Raw genomic sequence first — 23499 nt, forward strand, 5'->3', positions numbered from 1 at the left:
ATCAGGCGATGACGGGCGTCGCACGGCTTGAAGCCAGGCATCCCTACGGCACCAGGAGTCGAAGTTGACTCAAAAAGAGATCCAAAACAGATCAAAAAAGTTAGTCAAAAAATGACTAGAAGTACTGCTCTTCCCGGATCTGCGGTTGCTGAAGCGGAAAAAAGAAGAACTGACGTCAGCGCGTGAGGGCGGCGTCCAAGTTCTCCCAACGACGTCATCCCGGCGATCACGCCGCCGGATGCGGAGCCGCCGCCGACGCCTACAGACGCGCAGGGGTACTGCTGACAAACTTTCCGGATCCAGTGCGACGCCTGGGGATATTCTAAGGTAACGAATCTAACACTAACCTGTTTCTTTCAGATCTTGATTTTGTTTTTCTGTGTTAAGTCAAACTTCTTGTGGGTGCCTCTTTTTAGTAATTTCATAACCTACACACTGGTTTGTGTTTTATCTTACCTGGGCATAGGCCAAGAGCAAATTTGGTCTGGAAATCACATTCACTGCTGGCCAAATAATCATCTGAAATGACAACCACCATCTTCTTACACCTAGAATGAAAAGAAGTATTAGATATGATGCAGGGCCACACAAATACAGATTCACAATTATTCACACAGAAGAAAACTGTGCCACTAGCCTTAAGCCCTTAAGTGAGGATTTGTCAAGTCTTTGCTTGGTATTTGGGCCAAACGTTTTAAAGGTATGTCCCTTATGCTATCATATCTAAAAACGCACAACGGTAATGAGCTGAAACCTACACTAAAAGGAAACATTTTTAGAGGACACACATTTTTTTGCAGTTAATGTTTTACATTTTATGACTGTTGCCCCAATCCAGACCTAGTGAAGTCTTGGCAGACGGGAACAAGAGGAGCATGTCTGTTAGAAGTAGAATAAATGCTAAAATATATTTTATCAATTCTTTCAACTAAACTTGCCCTATAACTTTGTGAGACCCAGGGGGCAGGAATTTTATCAAAACCAGACTGAGTGGGCTCAGTTGGTCTAATAATTAAAATAATTTTTGGATCTTATCAAGATTATCATTTTTCTTTTTGAAATCACCAGTGAAATCTCTGCTTGCATCCTACAAACACTCAGAGAGAACTTGATTGCTTCAGATATTACATTGGTTTAATATAAATCTTCAAACTATGAAGGCTCAGAAGTATGCTTTATTGGGTGACGTCCAGCTGTAATACCATTTGTATGATTTTCAGGAGTCCCTCTCTCGATTCCTGGTTTAGATTTGGACTCATACAAAAAAAGTATAGGGTACTCTGCCTTACACTTCGCTTTCAGAAATTAAAATAGAAGGCAAAGGGATTTGAGCTGGCACCTGACTCAATTTGTGACCTTCACTATTCTCTGTGGAAGCCAATAACTCCCAAAGTTTGTCACGATTTCCCAAAAAATAGGTATGCAATTTCATGAAGTCCGTGTACAACAAGTTAACAGAAACTCTGAACACACCTCGTAAGTTGTCATTCATGATATTTAAAATATGGTATTGAATTGATATAACTTATTGTGTCCTGATTCAGTAATTGCTGCAATATTTGAACCACAGGTAAATGAACTAAGGGTTTGAAAACGCCACTGGTTGTTTATCAAACTCGGATTCTTTTGTGATCTTAGAAATATCATCATGAGCGGCCTGTTAAATTCCCCATTAAGTTCCTTCCCTGGAATTACTGTTACCAGGGGTCCTAGTAATTTTAGGGGTGCGTAAATAATAGGAATTATTTGTTTTGGGGAACACTTACAGGATTCGGTTTCCATGCAGATTCCTGCATGTTTTCACTCTGAGTTTCAGAAAGAGATTTCGCTGGATTTCAGGAGCCAAATTTAGTGTGTGAAAAAACATAAATCTTATCATTGCATTGGTTCTGGTAACGTCTGTTAAAAGGCCCATTTGTAACAAGGGCCACAGCCGAGATGTTCAGAATCGGCCAGCCATTTAAAATGGCGATCATGCAACTTAAATCGACAATCAATACAAACAAAAAAGGCTTACCCATTTTCCAACAAATAAAACACGTTTCGCCTCATCTGTACATTAACTCTCTCACGTCTCTCACATTAACTCACCCAATTATCTCACAAAATAGTTTACTGCCAAAAACTCGACCAGAAATCTGATCTCTAGCAAAACCCCTAACCTCTTCTCAAGCAATTGGAATAGTAAAAGCTTCGGACACTACCACAGGCACTGAAAGGTGGCACTCTTTACCTCAAATACCACTGAAAAATGTAACTCTGTACCTCAATATCTTGAATACCAAGTTGAAATCAAACGTTTTGCATAATACCGTTCTGTCTCCGAATTAATCACAGTAGTCATATACACTACTGGACCATACTGAATTTGTCATGTGGGATGATTTATTTACATATCTTTCTTATTTGGCAAAATCTTGTTATTTTTTCATCCTTTCTGAATAACCCTTCTAATAAACTGCCATTTTCTCGATCACTTCCACTTCTAACACTCGTTTTACTGTGCCTTGAAACTAGATCTGTAGGGTATAAGTTACACCTGATAAATAAATATGAATACAAGTGTTACTTTCTGTATATTTCTAACCTGTATAATTTTTTTATTGTATTATAAACCTTGGACAACAAAATAGCTCCCCTCATATGTCACATGCTTTTCTTTGTGTGCTACGTTTATTTCAGTTCTCACAAATGAATTTTTAACAAATTCCATGCATCATCCAATATGGCTAGCTCAAAGAGTTTTTTTGCCTCTTAGCAGTTACTACAATGAAATAAACATGTTTTTAAGAATGTACAGGGAGAAATTAAGGACTCTTTAGTAACTAGCTTTGATGCATATGCAAGGACTTAAAAATATTAAAAATAGGTCATAATTAACAGCCATTAAATGTCTAGTGCTTTGTGAAATTATAAAATCTCCTTGTGGAGAGTAGCATTCACATACTGCTGTCTTCAGACAAAATTCCTGCAAACAAAAACGCAAAAGGAAGAATTTTCGAGCTGAAACTTTTTTACTACCAAAATAAGCTAATGCTACCAGTAGGTTTTTCAGCGAGTTTCCTTTTGCAAAAAAGTAGATGACTTTTTCTGGGTTTATCATATGAATAATTTTTTAAGAATTTTTTTTTAACGTTCCTACCTTTCTGGCGTTAAACTTTAAAAAAAGAACTGTAAAAAAACTTCCAAAAATGAGTGGAAGCAATATTGTTCAACGTAGCACACCACAGCCACAACTAAGAAAACATGTGTTAATTAAATCTGTACTTTTGTAGACAAAACAAGATCTAGTTGTGAAAGAAAGATGAAAGGAAGACAACTGGGGAAAATTGAGAAGATCCTGTCCACAGGGACAGATGATGTCTAAGAGAAACTCTTTTGTCAGGATGATAGACTGTATGTTATACGTGGACCCACAAAAACTGGTTAGGAAAAAAAATATAAGGAGTTTTCTGAAGAGTGTATAATAGGACATTTGTCTACGATGGCAAAGCGTTCCGTCCTGTGAGAGCACAGGCATAGATGTCAGAAAGACAAACTCTGGTTGGGGGGCTGGAGGGAACGAAGCAGAGTAATAATCATAAAGCCTCCGACACCGTCCAATTTCTGAAGACCACAGATGAGATAAACTACACGTACTTTTGATACTGCAGTTTCTTAAAATGTATATCGTGGTAACCAAGGAATCAGGCACAGGTGAGCTAATATTAAAGACCCAATTAGCAGGGCACACTGCATCTATGGGCTATAAGGCAAGATCTTTCCTCAGTGTGGAGAAGCAGAAAGCTGAAGGACAAAACCTTCTAGATATGTGTCTCAAACCTCAAGTTTGGTATAAACCAGACCTCAAGTTTTCTTGCTCTGGTTACCGGTGCAGAAAGATCCACAAAAGCCAAAACTGAAGGTTTGCCACCTATCACCACAGTTTATCTGCTGAAACTTCAAGACGTTCTTAGCCATCTAAGTCAGCACAGATGGCAACCTCTCAGCCTGGCGACTGATACAATTTAAGGAGCAGTAGTCAAGCTGCAAAGCTTACTCGGAGAGTCAGCGGCTACTAAGTAAATTAAATAGTAGTAACAAATTAATAAAGAGTATATAAATAAAGAAGCAAAATGTAAAACTGATTTTTTTAAATATTCTGTAAATGTGAAGGAATTTGAAATTGGAGGCCTCAGTTGAATGTAGAAAAGCTCCAACCTTCCATTTTTTTTTATATTTGCTTGTGAATTAAAATATTTAAGTATTCATGTATTTCTTTGAAAAAATAATGTACTCCTAAATGGGCACCATATGTGAACTAAATGGCTATTGCTTGCTGTATTTTAGGAATTTTCAATTGATCTTCTGAACTGGTGACTTTATTTGTAAGGGACACTCACTCAGCCAAAGAGGGAGAAGAAAGAACGTTCATATTTTTTTTTCTATACAATGAAAGTTTAAATTGCGGATTGTAAAAAGCATTAAAAACATTTTATATCAAAACATACGATTCGTGTTTTTCTTTTGTTATTAAGACTCACACCTCTTATTATTGATAGGTATCTTTCCTTGTGCCAGCTTTGGTCGAGTAAGAGTGCAATATAAGAGCTCAGTAACAACTTTAATGAGCATTCAAACATTAAATGGGGGAAATGAATACAGCAGTTCTAGATACATTTGATATGACTAATTGTTAATGTGCCTTTTTATTTTCAAAGTCATAGATTATTTTAATATTCCCTCTGAAAAACAAGAACTCATTTGCACATATTTTTTGGAAGATACTTGTTCTTTATTTCGAAACTATGTTTTTTTATATTAAAGTCTTTTTTTTAATTTTCAATTGGCAATATTGACGAAATAAACTGGTGTAAACTAGAATGTTTGAGACAATTATTTGGGCAGAAAAATTCGGTGTCTGAAAATATGGTGTGGTTTGCACCAGGTAATGTTAAGGGATTATGGATGCATTGCGTAAGTGGTAGTGCGTATTAGCATACAAGAATCAGGATAACTTGTCAAAACATTGATCAATGTGGGTCTTTTGAGTGAGGAACTTCTGCAAAGGACTCTTGAACATGGCGCTGTGAGGTGATGGGTAACAGCAAGAGCTTCCTGTGAAAGCAGAAGGCTGTTTTCAAAGACATGCTGCCCCCGAGTAATAGAAGAATAAAGGTACCTTTTCTCTATAAGCTCACTTGTGATGGACCACACGCAGGTTCCCGGTAGGACGTCTCGATCAAAGACACACAGCTTCAGTTTATAATCCGTCTGCTCGAGCTGCCTGATCATCTCGTGGACAAACTCAATGTCATTTTGGCAGTAGCAGATGAAGGCGTCAAACAGCTCCGGTGCGTTCCCTGGGAAGAGAGCAGAGTTAGTGCTGTTTTACCATAGCTAACAGGAGACTGTCTTCTGGTAGCATGTTATCACAAAGACCAAGTTTCTCCCTGTCTCCGCACAGCATGGCAGGCCTGCCCACAGTCTCCTCTGTGGGAGACCACTGGGAGCAGCCAACAGCAGGCAACCCTTGCAGGAAGAGGGCACAGTCTTGGAAAATTAAGGGGTGCTACAACACAAATGGATTTTACCCTTACGACAGTTGGAAGTGACACCTAGAGAAGTGAAAGGAGTGAGGAAAGTAGGAAAGAGGTGGCTATGATATTTTGTCAGCATTTGACGCGGTACTCCTTTCACTTTGCTGAAACCCCATACTAAACCACAAGGAACCAGAGTTGTTGAGGAAGTGGAGATTCTGATGCCTGTGCGATTTATACAGTCCGGGGCAATTTCTGACGGAGGACTTATTTCACTTCCAATATCTTGGTCAACAAACACAAGAGATCAAAGTTGGGAGGAAAAGGGTAAGATGGCACAATAACAGGAGGGAGGAAAAAGGTGAGCTAGAACAAAAAAAGGATTAAGGAAAAAGGTAAAATGGAACAGAAAAAGGTAAAAATGGAACAAAAAAAGGAGGGGCAAAAACGGTAATATGGAACCACAACAGGAGGGAAAAGGTAAAATGGAGCAAAACCATGCAAGTACAGTAGAGGCCAGAATGTGGACCAGGAATGAGCCCGCCAATGACCAGTATAGGGAACTGAAGCCAGGGCAGCAGGTAAAGATTATGGTGGGGAACAGAATGTGACAAACGTCTGAGATACACTTTTACATTACTTTAAGAACTCTCCCTTTAACTAAAGGCTCGGCTTTTGGGATACTATGTGAAGCTCAGAACTGCAGCACCCAGGTTCCTGAAAGAAAGGGACAAAGCGAGGTATCCACGATGGAAAGCTAATGTGGGAACCATTTTTGAGAAAGGCCATGGAAGCCCTGGATGCATCAAACATCTTTGATATTTGGCCGACAAACAAGAACTGGCTAAAAAAGCACCAGCCAAATTTATGTGACTCATAGTACCGAGACACGGTGAAAGCAGTGTACGTAGCCTGCCACATTACACTGGCCGCTAAAAAAAGAGAAGTTGAGGCCGAGAGGGGGTTTAATTTACCTGAAAGGTTATACATTTGAGCTGTTAATAGGGACTGTGGAGCAGCACCGCCACCTATGCAACTATAAGAAGGAAAGTCTTCCTCATGTCATATGCGCATGCCCAGTTTTTACAAATTAAAGATGTTTCTGGTTGAAACCTCTATTCCGTAAACTTGGCATAAGAAAATGAAATATTAATGAGATATCGTCCACCATGTCACTGGGAGCTTTGGTGCCGACTTCATGAAAACCTACTTGACAGTGCACTGGTGCAGGGCATATATTTCCTTGGCAAGGGACTTATAGGATACAGGAGAAGTGACGAGATAATTTTTAACATTTCCAAAAGCTGCTTTTAGCCTGCAAATTAGGCCCTTTCCTGGCTTTAATCCCAGTAAAAAACAAAAACAGAAAGCGTGACATTTGCAGAATGAGCAATACATGGCAATTCAGTCTTATGCTACCTTGAAAATTATGGAAGCAAGCAAATGCTGAAATTGAATGCCTAGCATGAACAGACTGCACGGGGCATGACGTGTAATCGAAATGAAAGGGGGTGGGGAGGAGGACTAGAAAACACTTGAAGGGGCCTATTACGTTAGCAGGCGGACTATCTCCACCCGCCACCGCATCGGAGCACGGGACCGACCGCCGATGCTGCGGAGATCCCGCCATTCCAATTAGGATGCGCCCGCCACACTGGCGGTCGCATCCCGCATTTTTTACATTGCGGCGGGCTGTGCTGTAAGCAGCACCCGCTGCAATGTGAAAAATGCATGTTGTGCATTTGCATGCACAACGTAACAGGCACCCCGTGGTGCCTGCCACCATGTGCATGCAAATGATGGGGGTACCATAGGTATCCCCCCCATGTACACCCCCCACCCTCCCAACACACTGGGGGCCAGCACGGGCCCCGACAGCAGGAACCGCCTGCCTTTACAAGACAGCAACGGAAAGGCTACGCTCTGCCTGCATCATAATATGGATGGCGGTGTCATAATATGCCCCTTTTCCCACTCGGTCGGCGAGTCGACCAGCGGAAAAGCGGCAGCCTGTCTATCCGTCCGCCGCGGACCCCCCGCCCCTCCCCCCATACTAATATGGCGGGGGTCAATCAGGCATGGATGGTGGGCAGATCGACCATGGTGGGCAGATCGACCCCGCCGGGCCAGCGGTGGCTACAGCCGGCCCGGCGGGAGCGATCCGCACGCCATCGTAAAAGGCCCCTTAAACTCTTACTTAATAAAAAAAGTAAAAGAAAACTCTGAAAGTAATGTGCACTGATCACTATCGCCACTTCAATACAATCTGTATCACTCAGATTAAATGACTGAGCATGAAAATATAGAAACTATTAAAAGTATGCAAATAAAACAGGTGAACATGTTAATATTTATTTTATGGTTGAATTCTTGCACAATGAACAACGGACTGGACCTCAATGAGGGCGGCTATATCTTGTATTAATTTTTTTGCACTTCAGTTTACAGAATGCGAACGCTGCAATAAAGCCCAGCCAGAGACGGATTCAAGAGTAAGTCAAGAAGCGATGGCAAAAACTATGTTGCCAACAAACAAGCCAATACTCAGAAATTGCCTCTTCGTTTTTGCAGAAAATTACATTGTAGAACTTGGTACACGTGTTCTTTATTTCACGGAATACACACTTAAATTCAGCAGTTCAACAAGTGACACTACTTCTTGCTCCAAGGCGTGCAGTTCAAAGCATTTCCCTAAAACTAAATAGCAGTAAAAATACTTACCAAGAGGATCATCTCTGGTTGTGATGCCAGACAATTCGTGAGACCTTGGAAAGCTGCTCCCCACCACTGGATCCTGCAGAGGAAGGCTGTATTGCTTCTGTTGCTGCTCGACATACTTTTTGCAGTCATCTTCTGCAATATAGAGAAGAATAAAAAAAGATATATTCATAAAAGGAAGCAGGGAATTCTGGGTAATTCCTAAACTTTAGGTGGACAGAAGCTCCTTTGTAAGGAACACTCCACTACACCACACACTCTAAATCTGCTCATCTCAAATGCCTGTTTTTATAGCAGTGATTTTAAGCATAGGATTAGCATAGTGCCATCCACGTTGAGCAGCAAAATGACAAATATATATATTTTTTGCCATGTCAGTTAAATTACATTTGGCCCAATAACACATTTAGAGCAACCGTACTAGTAAAATAATTTTACACACTAATGACTACAGTGAAAATTCCATGTTGTCACCACAGTGCAGCGAATACACTGTCTCACACTAGCATGTTAATATGACTTTGCATAGGTGACATCTTAAATTTGATGGTGAAAATATATTCTCAAGTGTGAGAACAGACCCTGGGAGTAAACACAAGGGCGGAACACCTAATCAGGATTTCCTTTAAAAAGTGTTTGATACACATTTGGAGATAAACATTGGAACATCTACTTTTTGTTATGTTCAAGGTTAGGTTATCTCAGTGCATGTACATAAACTCTTGCATCCTGGTTTGGTTAAACCTTTTTATTAGATGTATGCATATGAAAAACACAATGGCATAATACCTGTATTCCTATGTGTAGAGTGTAATATGCTACCTGTTTACATAATAAGGAAGAGGTTGGCTTATCAGATCCACTCAAGATTTTACCTCTAGTAATTCATGGCTTCCTCCCCATATTCAGAAATGTTACACTCTAGGCATATGCATATCAATACTAATCAATACTAATATAATAAAAAGAGAGCCCAAACCTTTGAGGCGGGTAATCTCAGGAACAGCAGCACCAATCACAACACCCAATACAGCGTTGGAAAGGTCAGTTGCAGCAGAAGAACATAGGCTATGCAGACGCCCACCATATACATTTATAAGGTAAAAGAACTGTGCCAGCAAAGTAGTCCCTTGTGGGCGTGTCTGCGTTGTGCTGTGGGGCGTGACAAGCGCGGGGGCGTGTGGTACGTTCCACCCTTCATGCCATGTCTCATATTGTGTGCTAATCCCACCCTGCTCCCTTTAAATACCCCTGCACCCCATAATCATAACCCACCCTTTTTCCTTAAAATACCCCAACACCCATACACACTAACCCATCTTAACCCTATAAATATACCCTGTACCCCAAAACCCAAACCTATCCCTAAACCCTAAAAATACCCCTGTACCCCAAAACCCAAACCTACCCCTGAACCCTAAAAATACCCCTATACCCCAAAACCCAAACTTAGCCCTGAACCCTAAAAATACCCCTGTACCCCAAAACTACCCCTGAACCCTAAAAATACCCCTATACCCCAAACCCAAACTTAGCCCTGAACCCTAAAAATACCCCTGTACCCCAAAACCCATACCTATCCCTAAACCCTGAAACTACCCCTGTACCCCATAACCCAAAACTATATCTGAACCCTTAAAATACCCAAACACCCTGAAGTGTGTGGTCTATATCCATTACCCATGCCTTTGACCTGTGGACACTTGGCAAGGGACATGCCCTCAGTAAACTCAGAGCATTTACTTCAGTCATACCCTCCAACTGTATTTAGTCATCAATATTCGGAGACTGTCTTTAGTCATAAATCTTAACCCCTTCGATGCTCATGACGGAACGGTTCCGTCATGCCCCAAAGACTTACAACCAATCATGACTAATATTATGAGAGCCGTCTCACAAATTATTTGATAGAAGTACAGTATTCTCATGCTTGCTTCACAAAATACGTAGACCCGGGAACGGTGTTATCTGGGTATTTGTACTCTCACTCGAAGCACAAGAGGTCAGACATAAAAGAAGGACTCAGCCGAGCCAGCTGCTTTAAATGTCAAGAAGAATCTGGTGGCCATCTTATAATTGGATATATATAGCGCTTACTACCATATTTGTTCAAACCCATTTACCATTAGAAAAGTGTTCAGTCTTGAAAGGAATCTCGCGCTTGCTCCCTGCATAACCTTTTACACACCGTAGGTTGGGACCGCATTCTTTGCATCCCTAGCAACAGCGCCCACTTACTTTTTTCTTGTCTCTTCTTTCTCAATATTCCCTCCTCTTGAGCCTCGTCCACATTTGTCATATGCGCGTCAGTTATATTCAGTCAAACACTGACTGGAGAAACGACGGTTACTCATATGGCAGAAGCTCTGCATTTTGAGATTCCAGTTGATGAAGTATCTGGGTTTTTTTTCGTAGACGAATGGTAACAGACGGGCAGTGTGGGCTGAGTTTGTGTAGGTCCTGTTGTTGCCTTTGTCGCATGGCATGGAGCTTTTTTAAGATCACTGTTTGTGGTGGGTTTCTCTAGTTGGTGGTCATAACTACCAGCTATGATTACTTGAGCTACCGTGATTGTTTTCTGTGGCCTGGGAGTTGTGCTTAGTCTACCGTGGAACGCACTGTACTTATAAATGTATTTTCATTGCGACTTGTGTTAAGGTTTTACATTATTTTAGGAAGGAGAGCGTGGGCTTTAACCCAATTCACAGCTTATAAATTATCAGTTCCACCTATGTGGGACATTTCCATACCTTAAGTGTCACTTGATGTGACGTTTCCACTACGAATGACACTTCCAAACACACTGAAGCAAGTCCTTGTAATATTGTATATTTTTTGTTGCACCTGTTATTCCAATTTAATTGTCTAAGTATTCTAACGATTTCAAAATGTTTCTATATTGCAGGTAAAGCTCGTAATTTGAATATTTCAAACTACGGTTCCACATGGTGCTCTTCTGTGTTTTGAGTCTCTTTTCCTTTCCTTGATCTCCACAGAGGGTGGTTGTAGTTCTTCTTTCTTTCGCTCTCTTTTCAATTTTCCTGCTCTCTGCAGCTTCTCTCTCCTTTCTTATTCCTCTATGTTCTCCTTTCGTAACATCCTATTTCTTTTCTATTGAGGCGGGTATATTTGTCTTTAATTGCCCAGTTTCTCTGCCTTCTAGCATAGCGTTCCACAGTCTCCTTTTATCCATCTTCTTAGCTTTTCTTCTATGCAGTGTCTCTTTAGTTATTGTTCAGACCAATGTTTTGCTCCACTTCGTGTCTCCATTGTACCTTTGTTTGGCTTTACGACACCTGCCTTCAGCGTCTCTCTCCCACATTCATCTCCAGTGACTCTCTCATTCTCCCCCATCCGTACTCCAGATTCTTAAAATAAACTGTGTACTCAGCAAAAGTAAAACACATTGTCATTTTCAACACCAACAGCTATAACTTTAAAGAATGCCAGAGCTAATTATTATTTTGCAAATGCTTGTTTTTTGTTGTTGATTTGGTGCCAGCTTCTATGGCATCCTCTAGGGGCAATAACACTATCCTATACATGTATGATCATGTGTTCATTCATTCAACTGCGGTTCCCCAAACATCCATTAGGGATATAGTGTACAGAGTACAAATATCCCTTCAGTGTATACTATTCAGTGTATGTGCATATTCTTGTTAGTTGTGAATTTTAATTTTGATGGCAGCACACCTCGTACTACCTTCTGAAATTCCATCAGAGTGCCCAGTTTCAGAAGAGGACTATCGCTCTGGAAGGGGTACATTAATTACTTTTAAACTCAATTAAGAGCTCTGCAATAGGAGTTGGGAGAGGAGAACTTACCGTGAATAAAAGTCTGTTGCCATTTTCTTTCAGGATCAGAGGGAGTCTAGGGTGAGAAGACATCAAGGTTGCTGCCCCATGCTTGGAAGAAGAGGCGATAAGACAGCACTGAGAAGTCAGGTGCTGCCTCAACAAAGAGCAAGAGTGTATAAGGGGTGTTCGCAGGTGCTTAACACTGTCGGTCTATGTCTTTATCACAGGGGTGCTTGGGGTGAAGTGTGGTGTGTGGTTTTGAAGGGGCGAGTTGCTTACCGGCCCTATGGAAAGGATGGAGAGGGTGAAATAAGATATTGCTCCCCACCCATGGGCCAGGCTGAGAAGCATATCTATGGTATTCTCCTAGTCAAGGGCGAACGGGGAAGGTGACAGGCCACCATTTTTAGGCAACTTCCTAGGCTTCAGGATCAAGGAAGGGGCCGCTGTTTAAGTGCTTCTCTGGCACATGGGCCACAAGACCTGCCTCTACATCAGCACCCCACCCCTAGCTCCTAATCCTTGCGCCCCCAGCTCCCAATACTTGAACATCCCAAAAGTGACTGTTTGACCACTGTCTGAAGCATTGCGCTAGGAGAACAAACTATACCTCTGCTGCGTTGCTATCTGGGTGTGTGTGCAAATGTGGGTACAGATGGGCTATGTGATATGTCCTGATACAATTGGAATGCTGCAGTCTTTGAAGTGCATGTCATATTGTGGAGAAGCATCCTGAAATCTAACGAATGGGCATGGTGTGGTGCTACGTTCCCTAGGTTGTGGTGTGCAAGCTCTTTTCTGTGGTATCTGTGTCCTTCTGCATGTGTGTTGAGTGGGTTCTACTTTTTAAGGGCACTTTGATAAGCATCCACACATAATGCCGGATTGTGCACGAGAAGGAGTTTGGAGGGATTTAAAAAATGTTCTTCTGTTTCGAGGAATGGTGGTATTTTAAAAGAGTGGACTATAAATTTCGAGCATTTTTAGCCAGCTGTGGGACTTTGCAGATGTGTTGTGTGTGTGAGGGAGAGGCTGCATAACAGGCATACTGGAACTAAATACAGCACCACAACGAGCGTGAGGTGTGGTAGGAGAGGTGGCTGACCACACAAGACGCTAATGTGAAGTTTCTCCCATTCAGTTCATGAATGACATAACAGTCTTAATATGCCTAATGTGGTTACTGTACATATTCTATTCACTATGCTTTATATATAACTCCATTCTTCCAAGCAAATTCAGTCATCTTTCTGCAGAGTTAAGTGCTACACAAGTTTTAAATAAAATAAATACAAGAAATAAGCATAAAAAGCAGACTTGACAAACATTTTCACAAACCTATTTTCCCTTTGAGGTCGGTGAGAATGTCTTGCCTTTCAATTCTCTTCAGCATTTCCAAGAGGCCACCGACTGTAGCACGAAAGCACTTTCCTTGCCAGTCTTCCAGCACTTTCGCCGTAGGGTTGGTAGATGCCTCAAAGTTCTTGATCTCCAAGTAACTGTAGCCCATTTCTTCAGCTAGTCGGGTCCAGTCACTCGCCACCATGGTCCTAGGGTTCAGGTACATGGACAGTTTGTTTCTCACATGAAAATTCAGGGCGATCAGTGGAGTGGCATCCATATCACAAGTTACTGGGCCAGGGTTGGTAGCCTGAGCCATGACTGCCTTGCCCAGCTCAATGAGCTAAAGAGTACTATGCAAATAAGGGCTGCTCCTTCTCACATGCGTCACTTGATCATCAGCATCAGAGTCCTATAAGCCTGAAAGCAAGTAACTTACAGCTCGCTGGCAAACCGAAGAATTCGGCATAGCCTTCAGTTTCTGTTTTAAAAGTTGATCAAAGAGGCATTATTTTGCGAGCGAAGTCATCTTGGCTGAAAATAGAGATGTAGATAATGAATAACATTATGGTCGACATACATTTTTTTTGCATGCAGAAGCAATAATCTGTCTTTTGACTACATTACATACACCAAGGTGTAAAGAAAAAACATATACAAATGTAAAAGTGCTTCAGAACTGCAAGAGGTCAGGGCAGACATTAAATCTATGGCCAGGAACCAAAACCCAGGCATAGACAGCCTGCTTGTAGAATTAAACTCTGTACATGTACAGTAGATAGGCCCCCGATTACTATACAACTCAGAGACAGACGGACAGGCTCTCTACGACCACACGGGAAGCCCTGGTCATGCCTCTTAAAACCTGGCAAAGCGACCTTTCATAAAACAGCCTATAGACGCTTGTCAATACTCAATTTAGATTATAAGATCCTGAGCAAGATTCTGGCCATGCGTCTTCTCCCACATATGGAGACATTTACTCAGCGAGACCAAGCAGGATTTACTTCCGGCCGCAACACGGCCCTTAATATTTAAAGACCCTTAATATTTAAAGACCCCTACGTATGTTGGAGGATGACTCGTATGATAAGAATGAAGCTGCAATATTTGTAGTAGATACTGAGAAGGCCTTTGATAGCCTGGAATGGCCCTATCTTTATAGAGTGATGCGAAGGTTCGGGCTGGGACCTGGACTTGTGGCGTGAACTGGCTTGCTCTATACGGTCTAGCAGGCTAGAGTGCAGATGGGGGTATGATCTCGGACAACTATCAGATGGGCCGGGGCGCCTTTTTATCACCCCTCCCGTTTGCTGTGGCGATCGAGCCCCTGGCCTGTCATGCTAGATTCGGACTCCCCTTCCAGGGCCTGTACTGGGCGAACAGCAGCTATTCGCATTGTACACCAATGATCTTTTGCTCTTCCTCTGCCCTGTAAGGAAGGACTTTGTAGGAGCGAAAGAGCTCCTTACACACCTTGGAAGAGTCTCAGGCTTACTAGTCAACTGGAGAAAATCGTGCTCGTTACCCACTGAATCTGGCAGGGATAAACAGGTAGTAGTGGGTGACATGTTGTGGGAATCCAGGTGCCTAGGGGTTGATATCTAGCACAACCCTGTTGATCTCCTTAAGGGCAATATTGGAAAGACCTACGATTGCACAGGGAAGAAGACTTGGGGGGTTCCCATAAAAGAAAGAGTCTGAGACGGTTTGGTGGGCCACATTCCCACAGTATATAGGAATGCCTGGTTTAAACTGATCAACTTCTGTGTACTTTACAGGGCATCTCTCATACCGGGATGAATAAACCCTTACTTCGCGAAGGTGGCTGCTAAATGCCCACAGTGTGAGGAATTGGGGCGGAGTTCCTTCATATGATTTGGACCTGTCCAGCATTGGGAGACTACTGCAAGGTAGTAACGGGCACCTTGACTGAGGTGACTATTTTTTTTTTTTTACAATTCTTTTTTTTATTGACAAAAGAAACCAACAATACAATTCACAAACATTGACCAGGGTGCATCGGGTGACCACTGTTACATATTTATAGGTGCTGCTCCCAACAATAATAGCGAGAGATTTAAAAAGGAGGAAACGGGCCTAGGCATTCTCCCGGTCCACGTCTGTAAGTTCGAATTCCGTTGGCTCAGAGATATCACCACGATAAGTATTCCAGGTTCCCCAGATCTTGACCAATTTGCGGGGTCCCCCCCTGGATACATACACTGACTTTTCACGAAACATACACCAATCAAGATCTTCCATCCACTTTCTTGCCTGAGGGGCGCCCCATAGCTGCGCTATATTCCGTTTTGCAATCACGCACGCGAGAGCCACCCAGACCTTGCCATGACTCGGCAGGTCCCTGGGCTCCCACACATTCAACAAGCATCTCCTTGCCTCCAGCTCGACTTTCACTCCCCATACTTCACTCATTTTTGAGTGTATCTTGGTCCAGAAGTCACGGACCCTCTCACACTCCCACAATATGTGAATGAACGTTCCAGGCAGCCCACACCCTCTTCGGCAGACCCAGCCAAGCCCATCTTCTGCAATCCCGGACCCGTGACATAGGAGCGATGCAGAATCCTAAGTTGGACCAAACGGAGCCTCATAGGAACCGCTACCTCCTTGGGGGACGCCACTGCCTCCCTCCAATCCTCGTCATCAAGAACCAATCCTTCAGTAACCCACTGTCTACGTAGCAACACCAAGGGGTCATCGGTATGGTTGATCAGCTTGCTATACGTTAAGGAGATCGTCCTAGTGGGTACTAGACCATCGAGTAGACGATCCTCCAGTGGGGAGGCCACCGGAGGAGTCTCACCTCTAGAGACAACAGCACTCAAGGCATGTCTGACCTGAAGGTACCTAAACCGTTCTGTCTCATTCAGCTGGTATTTAGCCTGCAATTCCTCAAACGTCAGCAGTCTATTTTTACCCCATATATCTCGGACCTGCGTTACGCCGATCAAGTCCCAACGGTCAAACCCCCTGGTTTTCCAGAGCATTCCCAAAATCTCGGAACTCCACAATGGAGTAGCCAATGTCAAGCGACCAGCCCATTTAAGATCTCTGTTGGCCTCATGCCATATTCTTGAAGCGATCGCGGGAGGCCCCACCAACGGGAACCGACCGCGTTTCGCATAGAGAACACGGGTGTACTCTCCCCCCGGCACCTGACCACGGTCCATCGCATATCCGGGGTCCACCGGCGAGCCATACATAGCATGATTTATGGGGGCCAGCTGAGACGCCCAGTAATATTTCCGAATGTTGGGCAAACCGATTCCTCCGTCGTACCATGGCAGCATCAATTTCGACAGAGCGACCCACGGCCTCCCCTCCCACAGAAGGCTACGCTGTAGTACGGCTGCGGCACAGGGTCGGAGTTCTGTAGAGCATATAGGAATCGCGGGAGAGCCATCATTTTGAAAAGGACGGCCCGGCCCAGAAGAGAGAGTGGAAGCGTTTTCCACCGCGCAACATCTGACCGGAGTTTGGCCAAGGGAGGCAGCAAATTCAACCGGAAGCGCACCTTGGGATCACCAGAAATCTGGATCCCGAGATAGCGAAAGCTAACCACTCCAGTCGTAAAGGACAATTCTCAGGTACTCTAGGGGGTCTCCGCTCAACACAAAAAGGACAGACTTCGCCCAATTAATCGCAAACCCCGAATATCTGCCGAAGATGGCCAGAACATCCATGAAGACAATAAGGGATCTGCGTGGGGAGGTCAAGTATAGCAAAATATCGTCGGCGTAAAGCGAAATCTTGTCCTCCCAATCTACAGTCCAACGAAGCCCTCTGATCGATCGATCCCACCGCACCCAGGCCGCTAATGGTTCCAAAGCCAAAGCAAACAAAAGAGGCGAGAGTGGGCAACCCGGTCGCGTTCCCCGTCCAAGGGAAAAGTCGCGTTTCCCGTCCAAGGGAAAAGACGCGCGACCTATGGTTGTTCACCACCACCCGAGACATGGGTGTTGAATACAAAAGACGGACCCAGCCAATAAAAACAGGGCCAAACCCCAGCTTGGTCAGAACCGCAAAAAGGTAGGGCCACTCCACCCGATCAAAAGCCATGGTGGCGTCAAGAAACACCAAAACTGCTGGTTCATGGATGTGGGACGCGCCCGCCACCACACCATGCAACTGACGGAGATTGAGTGCGGTGTTACGTCGTGGCATAAAACCGGACTGATCTGGATGGATCAAGGTCGAAATAACTTTCACCAAACGGGTGGCCAGCAGTTTGGCCAAGATCTTGGGTTCCGCCTTCAACAAAGAAATAGGGCGGTACGAAGAGCAGTCCAATCTGGGCTTACCCTCTTTATAGATCACTACGTTGGCAACTCGTTGGTCGTAGGGCAGTATCCCCCTATCCCGGCTTTCCAAATACATATCCTTCAGATACGGGGCCAATCGGTCTGCGTGCGGCTTAAACAACTCAATGGGAAGACCGTTAGGGCCTGAAGCCCTACCAGAGTGAACCCCCCTTATAGCCATGGCCACCTCATCGTTGGTGAGGGCGGAGTCGACTGAGGTGACTATTAGAGAGGTTCACTGTACACCGGGGCACGGTCTCCTTCACCGGTTCCCGCACACTTCTAGGACTAAAGTTACTAGCAATTTCCAGGACCTGGAGCTCTTCCTGGCCGAGAGGGAGATCGCCAGGCATTGGAAGACCCTGAGGGGGGCCAGCGTTGAGGGATGAGGAAGGGAGGTTCTGCGCTGTGTGAATTAGGAGGGGGCTATCCGCCTGAAAGAGACCTGACGGACCGAGGATCCCTGGAAGCTGCCAGGGCATGGGAGGGATTAGTGGAAGAGTTGAAACATCCAGATCCCTCCTCCCTCGAGGATCCACCAGACACACCCTGATTACATGGGTAGCACACTCGTACACCACTTTGGGTTCCCGTTCTGGGAGCATGTAGCCTTCCCTGATGTAGGGGGTCTGTGAGGGATTACAGGCACTAGATGGCAATTCCGCCATGGGGCACCGTCTCACACACTCTTGACTCCATGACCTGGAAAGTAAATGATTGCTGTCTCACAGTTGGTAACTGGCCAAGCTATGCACGCCTGGGAAGGGAAGGGAGAGGGGGGTTGTTGTTCTTTATAGTTAGGGACGCAGTACATATGCCAGGGGGCCTTTCGGTACCTATAGTTGGGCTACGTTCAAGATAAAGAAGGTTTCTAACCTTGTAGTATCCATATTCATTGTTGGGCTATTATCATGCCACTCCAGGCCCAGCATGTGGGAGGATGCACTGGCTTTCAGATTATTTGGATCTATCATCATTTAATTGTCCATTTGTTTCCTAGTGTACCAGGAACCTGGTTCATCTTGAAAATAAAAATTTGTATTAAAAAAAAAAAGTACAAGTGCTTCAGTACTTTGACCATATTAACTACCATTTTCGATTAACCATTCCCCCTGCAAGTTTATATCAGGACAGCCAATAACGGTACAATAAAAAAAACCAACAACAACAAAAAAAAAGGGTTCTTTTCCTATTCCTTTCAGGTCTTTATTATGAGTGGTCCGGAGAAAACGCCGTTATTTAACCAGCCTGTGATTACTGTTACCATTGGTCCCCAAACAGCTTTATGTGGGCCAGGTCCCTCCAGGTTTCAGACCTGGTAGTAATTAATAACGGACATTGAAACAGGTCCCCATCAGGCCCTAAAATCATGTCTTTAACTTTACTAGCAAAAATGCTGACCGATTTCTGACGAATAAATGTAAAATTTGTGACGATAATACATGTCAGATTTAAATCCTGTTTATATTTCACATGTTTTACTTCTCCTCTGTCTAAAAGTGTTAACTATTTTCAGGATTTAGTGTTCTTGGATTTTTTTTGTGCTGCATATTACTTGTGTATAGTGCATGCTTTAAACTGAATCGCCACCAGGTGTTTATAACTGGCCACGACTTAGAGCTCTGGAGTTGAGGCTGAAGGCAGTGTTACTTTCTTACAGTGCCTGTCAGTGGGTCAAAAAGGTGTTCTGAATTGATGGTCATCCAGTCCTTGGTCTCTTTGCAGACTGCATAGAGCAATGGTTATGTATTACAGTTGCAATTGTGAGTCTCTGCAAAACAGTAAAAGAAAACGCACTGTTTAAAGTTGACTACGTGCGTTGTGTGTTTGAAGGATGGTGAACTGAAGGAGATGTGAGAAAGTGCATTCAGGAGAGAGAGAGTGAAATGAGGGCGCTGAAGGGAAAAGAGATAAGGTGTAAGGCGTGTATGTCTAACAGAGTGAACATAACTGGAGAGATTGAGACACTCTGGAGACCCCTTTCACTTGCCTCAGTAAGGTTTAAGACAGTCTTACAGTTTCAGATATGAAACATTTTCCGTATTATTTAGAAAACAAACATGTTTACTCATTTATCTTAAACAGCTAACAACCACTGACAAAGACAATAGTTCTGGGTGGTTTTAGGAGTGTGTCATCTGTGTTACATACCTGGATGGAATAACAAAAAGCTCAGAGAGGTACTAAAATACAAGTCGGTGTCACTCTACAGGAATCATAGAAGTGCATTTTAAGGCTCGCCCTTAATTACATAGGTTACATCCCTGTTAGAGACCCCTATTTTTCTAATTCCACTTAAAGCCATGGTAATTCCAGGGGTGGGGAAATAACAGTCACAATGAGATTCTGGGGAGTGACATTCAGGAAATTGTGTTTTTGCACCAAATTCCCCTAGGATTTCACAAGGAATTAATAGTTGAAGGTGTGAAGTGCCACAATGAATAATTCTGAACTACTGTTACTTAGACCACTGGAATTTGTGGGTCACTCGTAATTCGAGCCTTAGGGTCCTGACTACTTTGAAATGAACCCTGGCATCATCCACCCATCACTCCTCAAAAAAACCTATTTCAAACCTTATTGAGTCACTAAGGGTTCAGTGTGCCATGCCAAATAATCTACGCCAAATAGCTCCTTCAAATTCATCTGTCTCCCTGCATAAGGTCTGACGATGACACTGGGACCATTGAGTCAATCACTGTCAAAACGTTTACCTTATATGCTTGTATCACTGCAGACAAGCATGTAGTTAATTGGGCCAGGGCTTTCATGGCGGTCTTTAATAACAAATCTCTTAACTTTAAAAGCAAGAACCAAGTTAGTCGGCAGTCAAGCCTTATGGTAAATTTTATGGTCCACCATAACTAAATGTTCATATTTCATACAACTGGTGACGAAGCCCATGATATCTCAAGGAGTAGAAGTAACCTGCTGCAGGTGATTAAAATGAAAGCAGCTACATCTTTGGTTGAAGATTTTTGGATCGGTTGTAACGTAGCAAGTATACTTTCGGATGCCCATACACAATAGTACTGCAAAGTCCAACCGACCCCACTGAGGACCACCAGGCCATAAGTTGAATATAGTAGCAGTATGTTTCTGCATGGTAGTTTATATGTCTCCTCTAATGACAGAATGTGAAAATCTATCACTAAGAATGTCACTCGGTTTTTGAAATACTTCACCCTCTACTCCCTCTTATGGAAAAAGCTTAGCTGTGGCTCGCAACAGCAGTTAATTTGTGGAAGCACTAAGAGAGAAAAAACTGTCAAGCATCCATACCTGGATGTCATTTACCAACTTTGCGACGAACAAAGACTCAATCCAAAAATCATCGCTCACTAGGGGTAACTACTGGCTATAGACAGCAAAGCATTCCACTTCCAATTAACTAATGTAACAATTACGTACACAAGCTGAATAGCCGGGGGGATAAAGGACTGGCCTGGGGCACCTCAAAGCAACATGCTACTAGTATGGTTGGTATCACGTCTGTTAGATTTTACGTTTTTTTTTAAATTAAATGTTTTTCATTAAATCAACATTAATAAATAAACACGCAAATGTTATTAACTAGGTTTTATTCACGTTTAGTTTGGCTATATCTACTGTAGGACTGCGTTTGAAATGGCCAATATTGGTTACCATCTTGCTTTGTGACATGGGTGCATTTTATTTCTAGAAGAAGCTGGAGTCCAAATTATCCAATGCCAATGTTCTTTTGTTTTCTTCCACATGTGAAAGGTTTTCTTTTTACTGTGATTGTCATGGGATGTTATAATTGGTAGCATACTCATGGAAACACCTGCAGACTACAGGCCGGTCCCTGTGTCATTTTATTTTGGATAAAGTAAGTCTGAAGGACGCAAAAAAAGCTGTACTGTCGGAGGACCTGAGAAGCTAATATACACATGATCGTATTATTTTACAATAACCTGACTAAATCTTTTCATGAGGATTGTGTGTAGGTGTACCACATTTTAGATTTATGTGATGATTTACCTTAGTGCAGAGTTGCAATTCTGAAATGTGTTGTACATATTTTCAATGCATTTTAATGGAGAGCAGAATAGGAAATTTAAGTTATACTCTCTTTTTGGAAGAACTGACATGCCTTTCTCTTTCCTAACGAGGCTGTCTCGTACTGGCTCATCCTCAACTTTATTTGAACCTCCTATTAATTAAAGCATTCATATATTGGTTATTGATTGATATTAACTTGATGATTTTGCCTTCCATAAACCTTTAATAAGCATTCATGGTTTAACACTTAATCATTCTCGTTCTTCCTTATGGAGACTAATGTCCGTCAGTTATTGAATGTATTGATGTGTTGAAAAGCCTCAGTTGTCTATTTTGATTGATTGGATAGGGCTCTATAAGCCCCAACATTAGCAAAGGTAAAGGGCCAACAGTCTAAACACCCACCTCCAAAGCAGTGATTGCGTTGAACTGTACGTGGGACTACTTTAGAACTAAACACTTCTCTGTCTGATCTTGTGACTCACTCCCACCCCTTCATCCTTCTCATCCAACACTCATTGTTCATCCTTCCTGCACCTCCATCACACATGGTTTCTTTCTGAAGTGTTTACCTCATTGTTGCATCCACCTACTGCCATCTCTCATTTCTCTCTTCCTACAACTGCCTTAACTTATCCTAATTCTACTTACAATAAACTTTACTTCATTCAAGTAAATAGACCATAATAGTACAATAAAAATATACATTAAAATACAATGAACATTACATCTGCCATTAGCAGTACATGGTAAAAGCAATTCATATCAGAGCACTGTCGGGCCTCGACATACCCTGATCCATGACATCCGAACAGCGACAAAACATATTGATTATAATTTGAAAGGGAGGAGAGCACAAACCTCAACTAAGGTAAGCTATGAGTTCCAGCCAGCATAGTTGTCATTTCTGACTGTCTAAGATGTGCTACGGGGAACACAAAAATGCCAGCTCACCATAGATGTTGACTAAGCTCGGCCCCCATTCTTCCTGGAGTTAAGTTTACAACCAGCGATTGCAGGCTTAGTGTGGAGATCAGGATGCCAGAGTCCAACGCCATGTTCTCACACCTCAGGGTGAAGAAAAAAAAAAGGCAAGAGGGCCACAGACTCAAAAAGTGAGAAGGGGCGGCCTGGGATCAAATGACTAAAGTGTTGGTAGTGCAAAAGAGATATTAAATAAGACATAAAACAGTCATCACTTATCAATGCACAAATCTAAGAGTTTGATGGTATTATAAAATGAGGGTTCAAAATCAGGCCCCCCTATGCAGAGTCCCTGCCCGCAGGCACACTAACGGAGGGAAAACAGAAGGAGGGGAACAAGCACTGGCGTTGCCAATAGGTCTCGCAGTAGGAAAGTTAGAGCTATTACAATTGCAAATAACAATGCCTTTTATTTTTGTTTTCATTTTAAAAACATAAAGGGCTTTGTCATTTACAAAACCAATAGCTCCAACTTTCCTACTGCGAGACCTATTGTGCACTGCACAGTGTGGGTGAAAGTGGCACTGCGTGTGTGTGAGTGGCTTTGAGTGAGTTGCGTTGCGTGGGTGAGTTGCGTTGCGTGGGTGAGTGGCGTTGCGTGGGTGAGTGGCGTTGCGTGGGTGAGTGGCGTTGCGTGGGTGAGAGTGGGCTTGCGTGGGTGAGAGTGGCGTTGTGTGTCTGAAAGTGGTGCTGTGTGGGTAAAAGTGGTGCTGTGTGGGTAAAAGTGGTGCTGTGTGGGTAAAAGTGGTGCTGTGTGGGTAAAAGTGGTGCTGTGTGGGTAAAAGTGG

At 43.1% G+C, this 23499-nt stretch overlaps 1 protein-coding gene across 1 annotated transcript in view; it reads right to left on the reverse strand.

Moving 5' to 3' along the window:
* MYD88 (MYD88 innate immune signal transduction adaptor) overlaps nucleotides 1-23499 on the reverse strand; it is a 59810-nt gene that overhangs the window by 10039 nt on the left and 26272 nt on the right. Inside the window, exons 2-5 of the mRNA XM_086940878.1 lie at nucleotides 13377-13913; nucleotides 8241-8372; nucleotides 5162-5342; nucleotides 457-548 (exon numbers count right to left, since the gene is read on the reverse strand). Coding sequence (XP_086797004.1) covers nucleotides 457-548; nucleotides 5162-5342; nucleotides 8241-8372; nucleotides 13377-13698 — 727 coding nt within the window. The 5' untranslated portion in view covers nucleotides 13699-13913. The remainder of the gene's footprint in view (nucleotides 1-456; nucleotides 549-5161; nucleotides 5343-8240; nucleotides 8373-13376; nucleotides 13914-23499) is intronic.

The sequence above is a fragment of the Lissotriton vulgaris genome, chromosome 10 (genome assembly GCF_964263255.1).
Source record: "Lissotriton vulgaris chromosome 10, aLisVul1.2, whole genome shotgun sequence".
NCBI lineage: Eukaryota > Metazoa > Chordata > Amphibia > Caudata > Salamandridae > Lissotriton > Lissotriton vulgaris.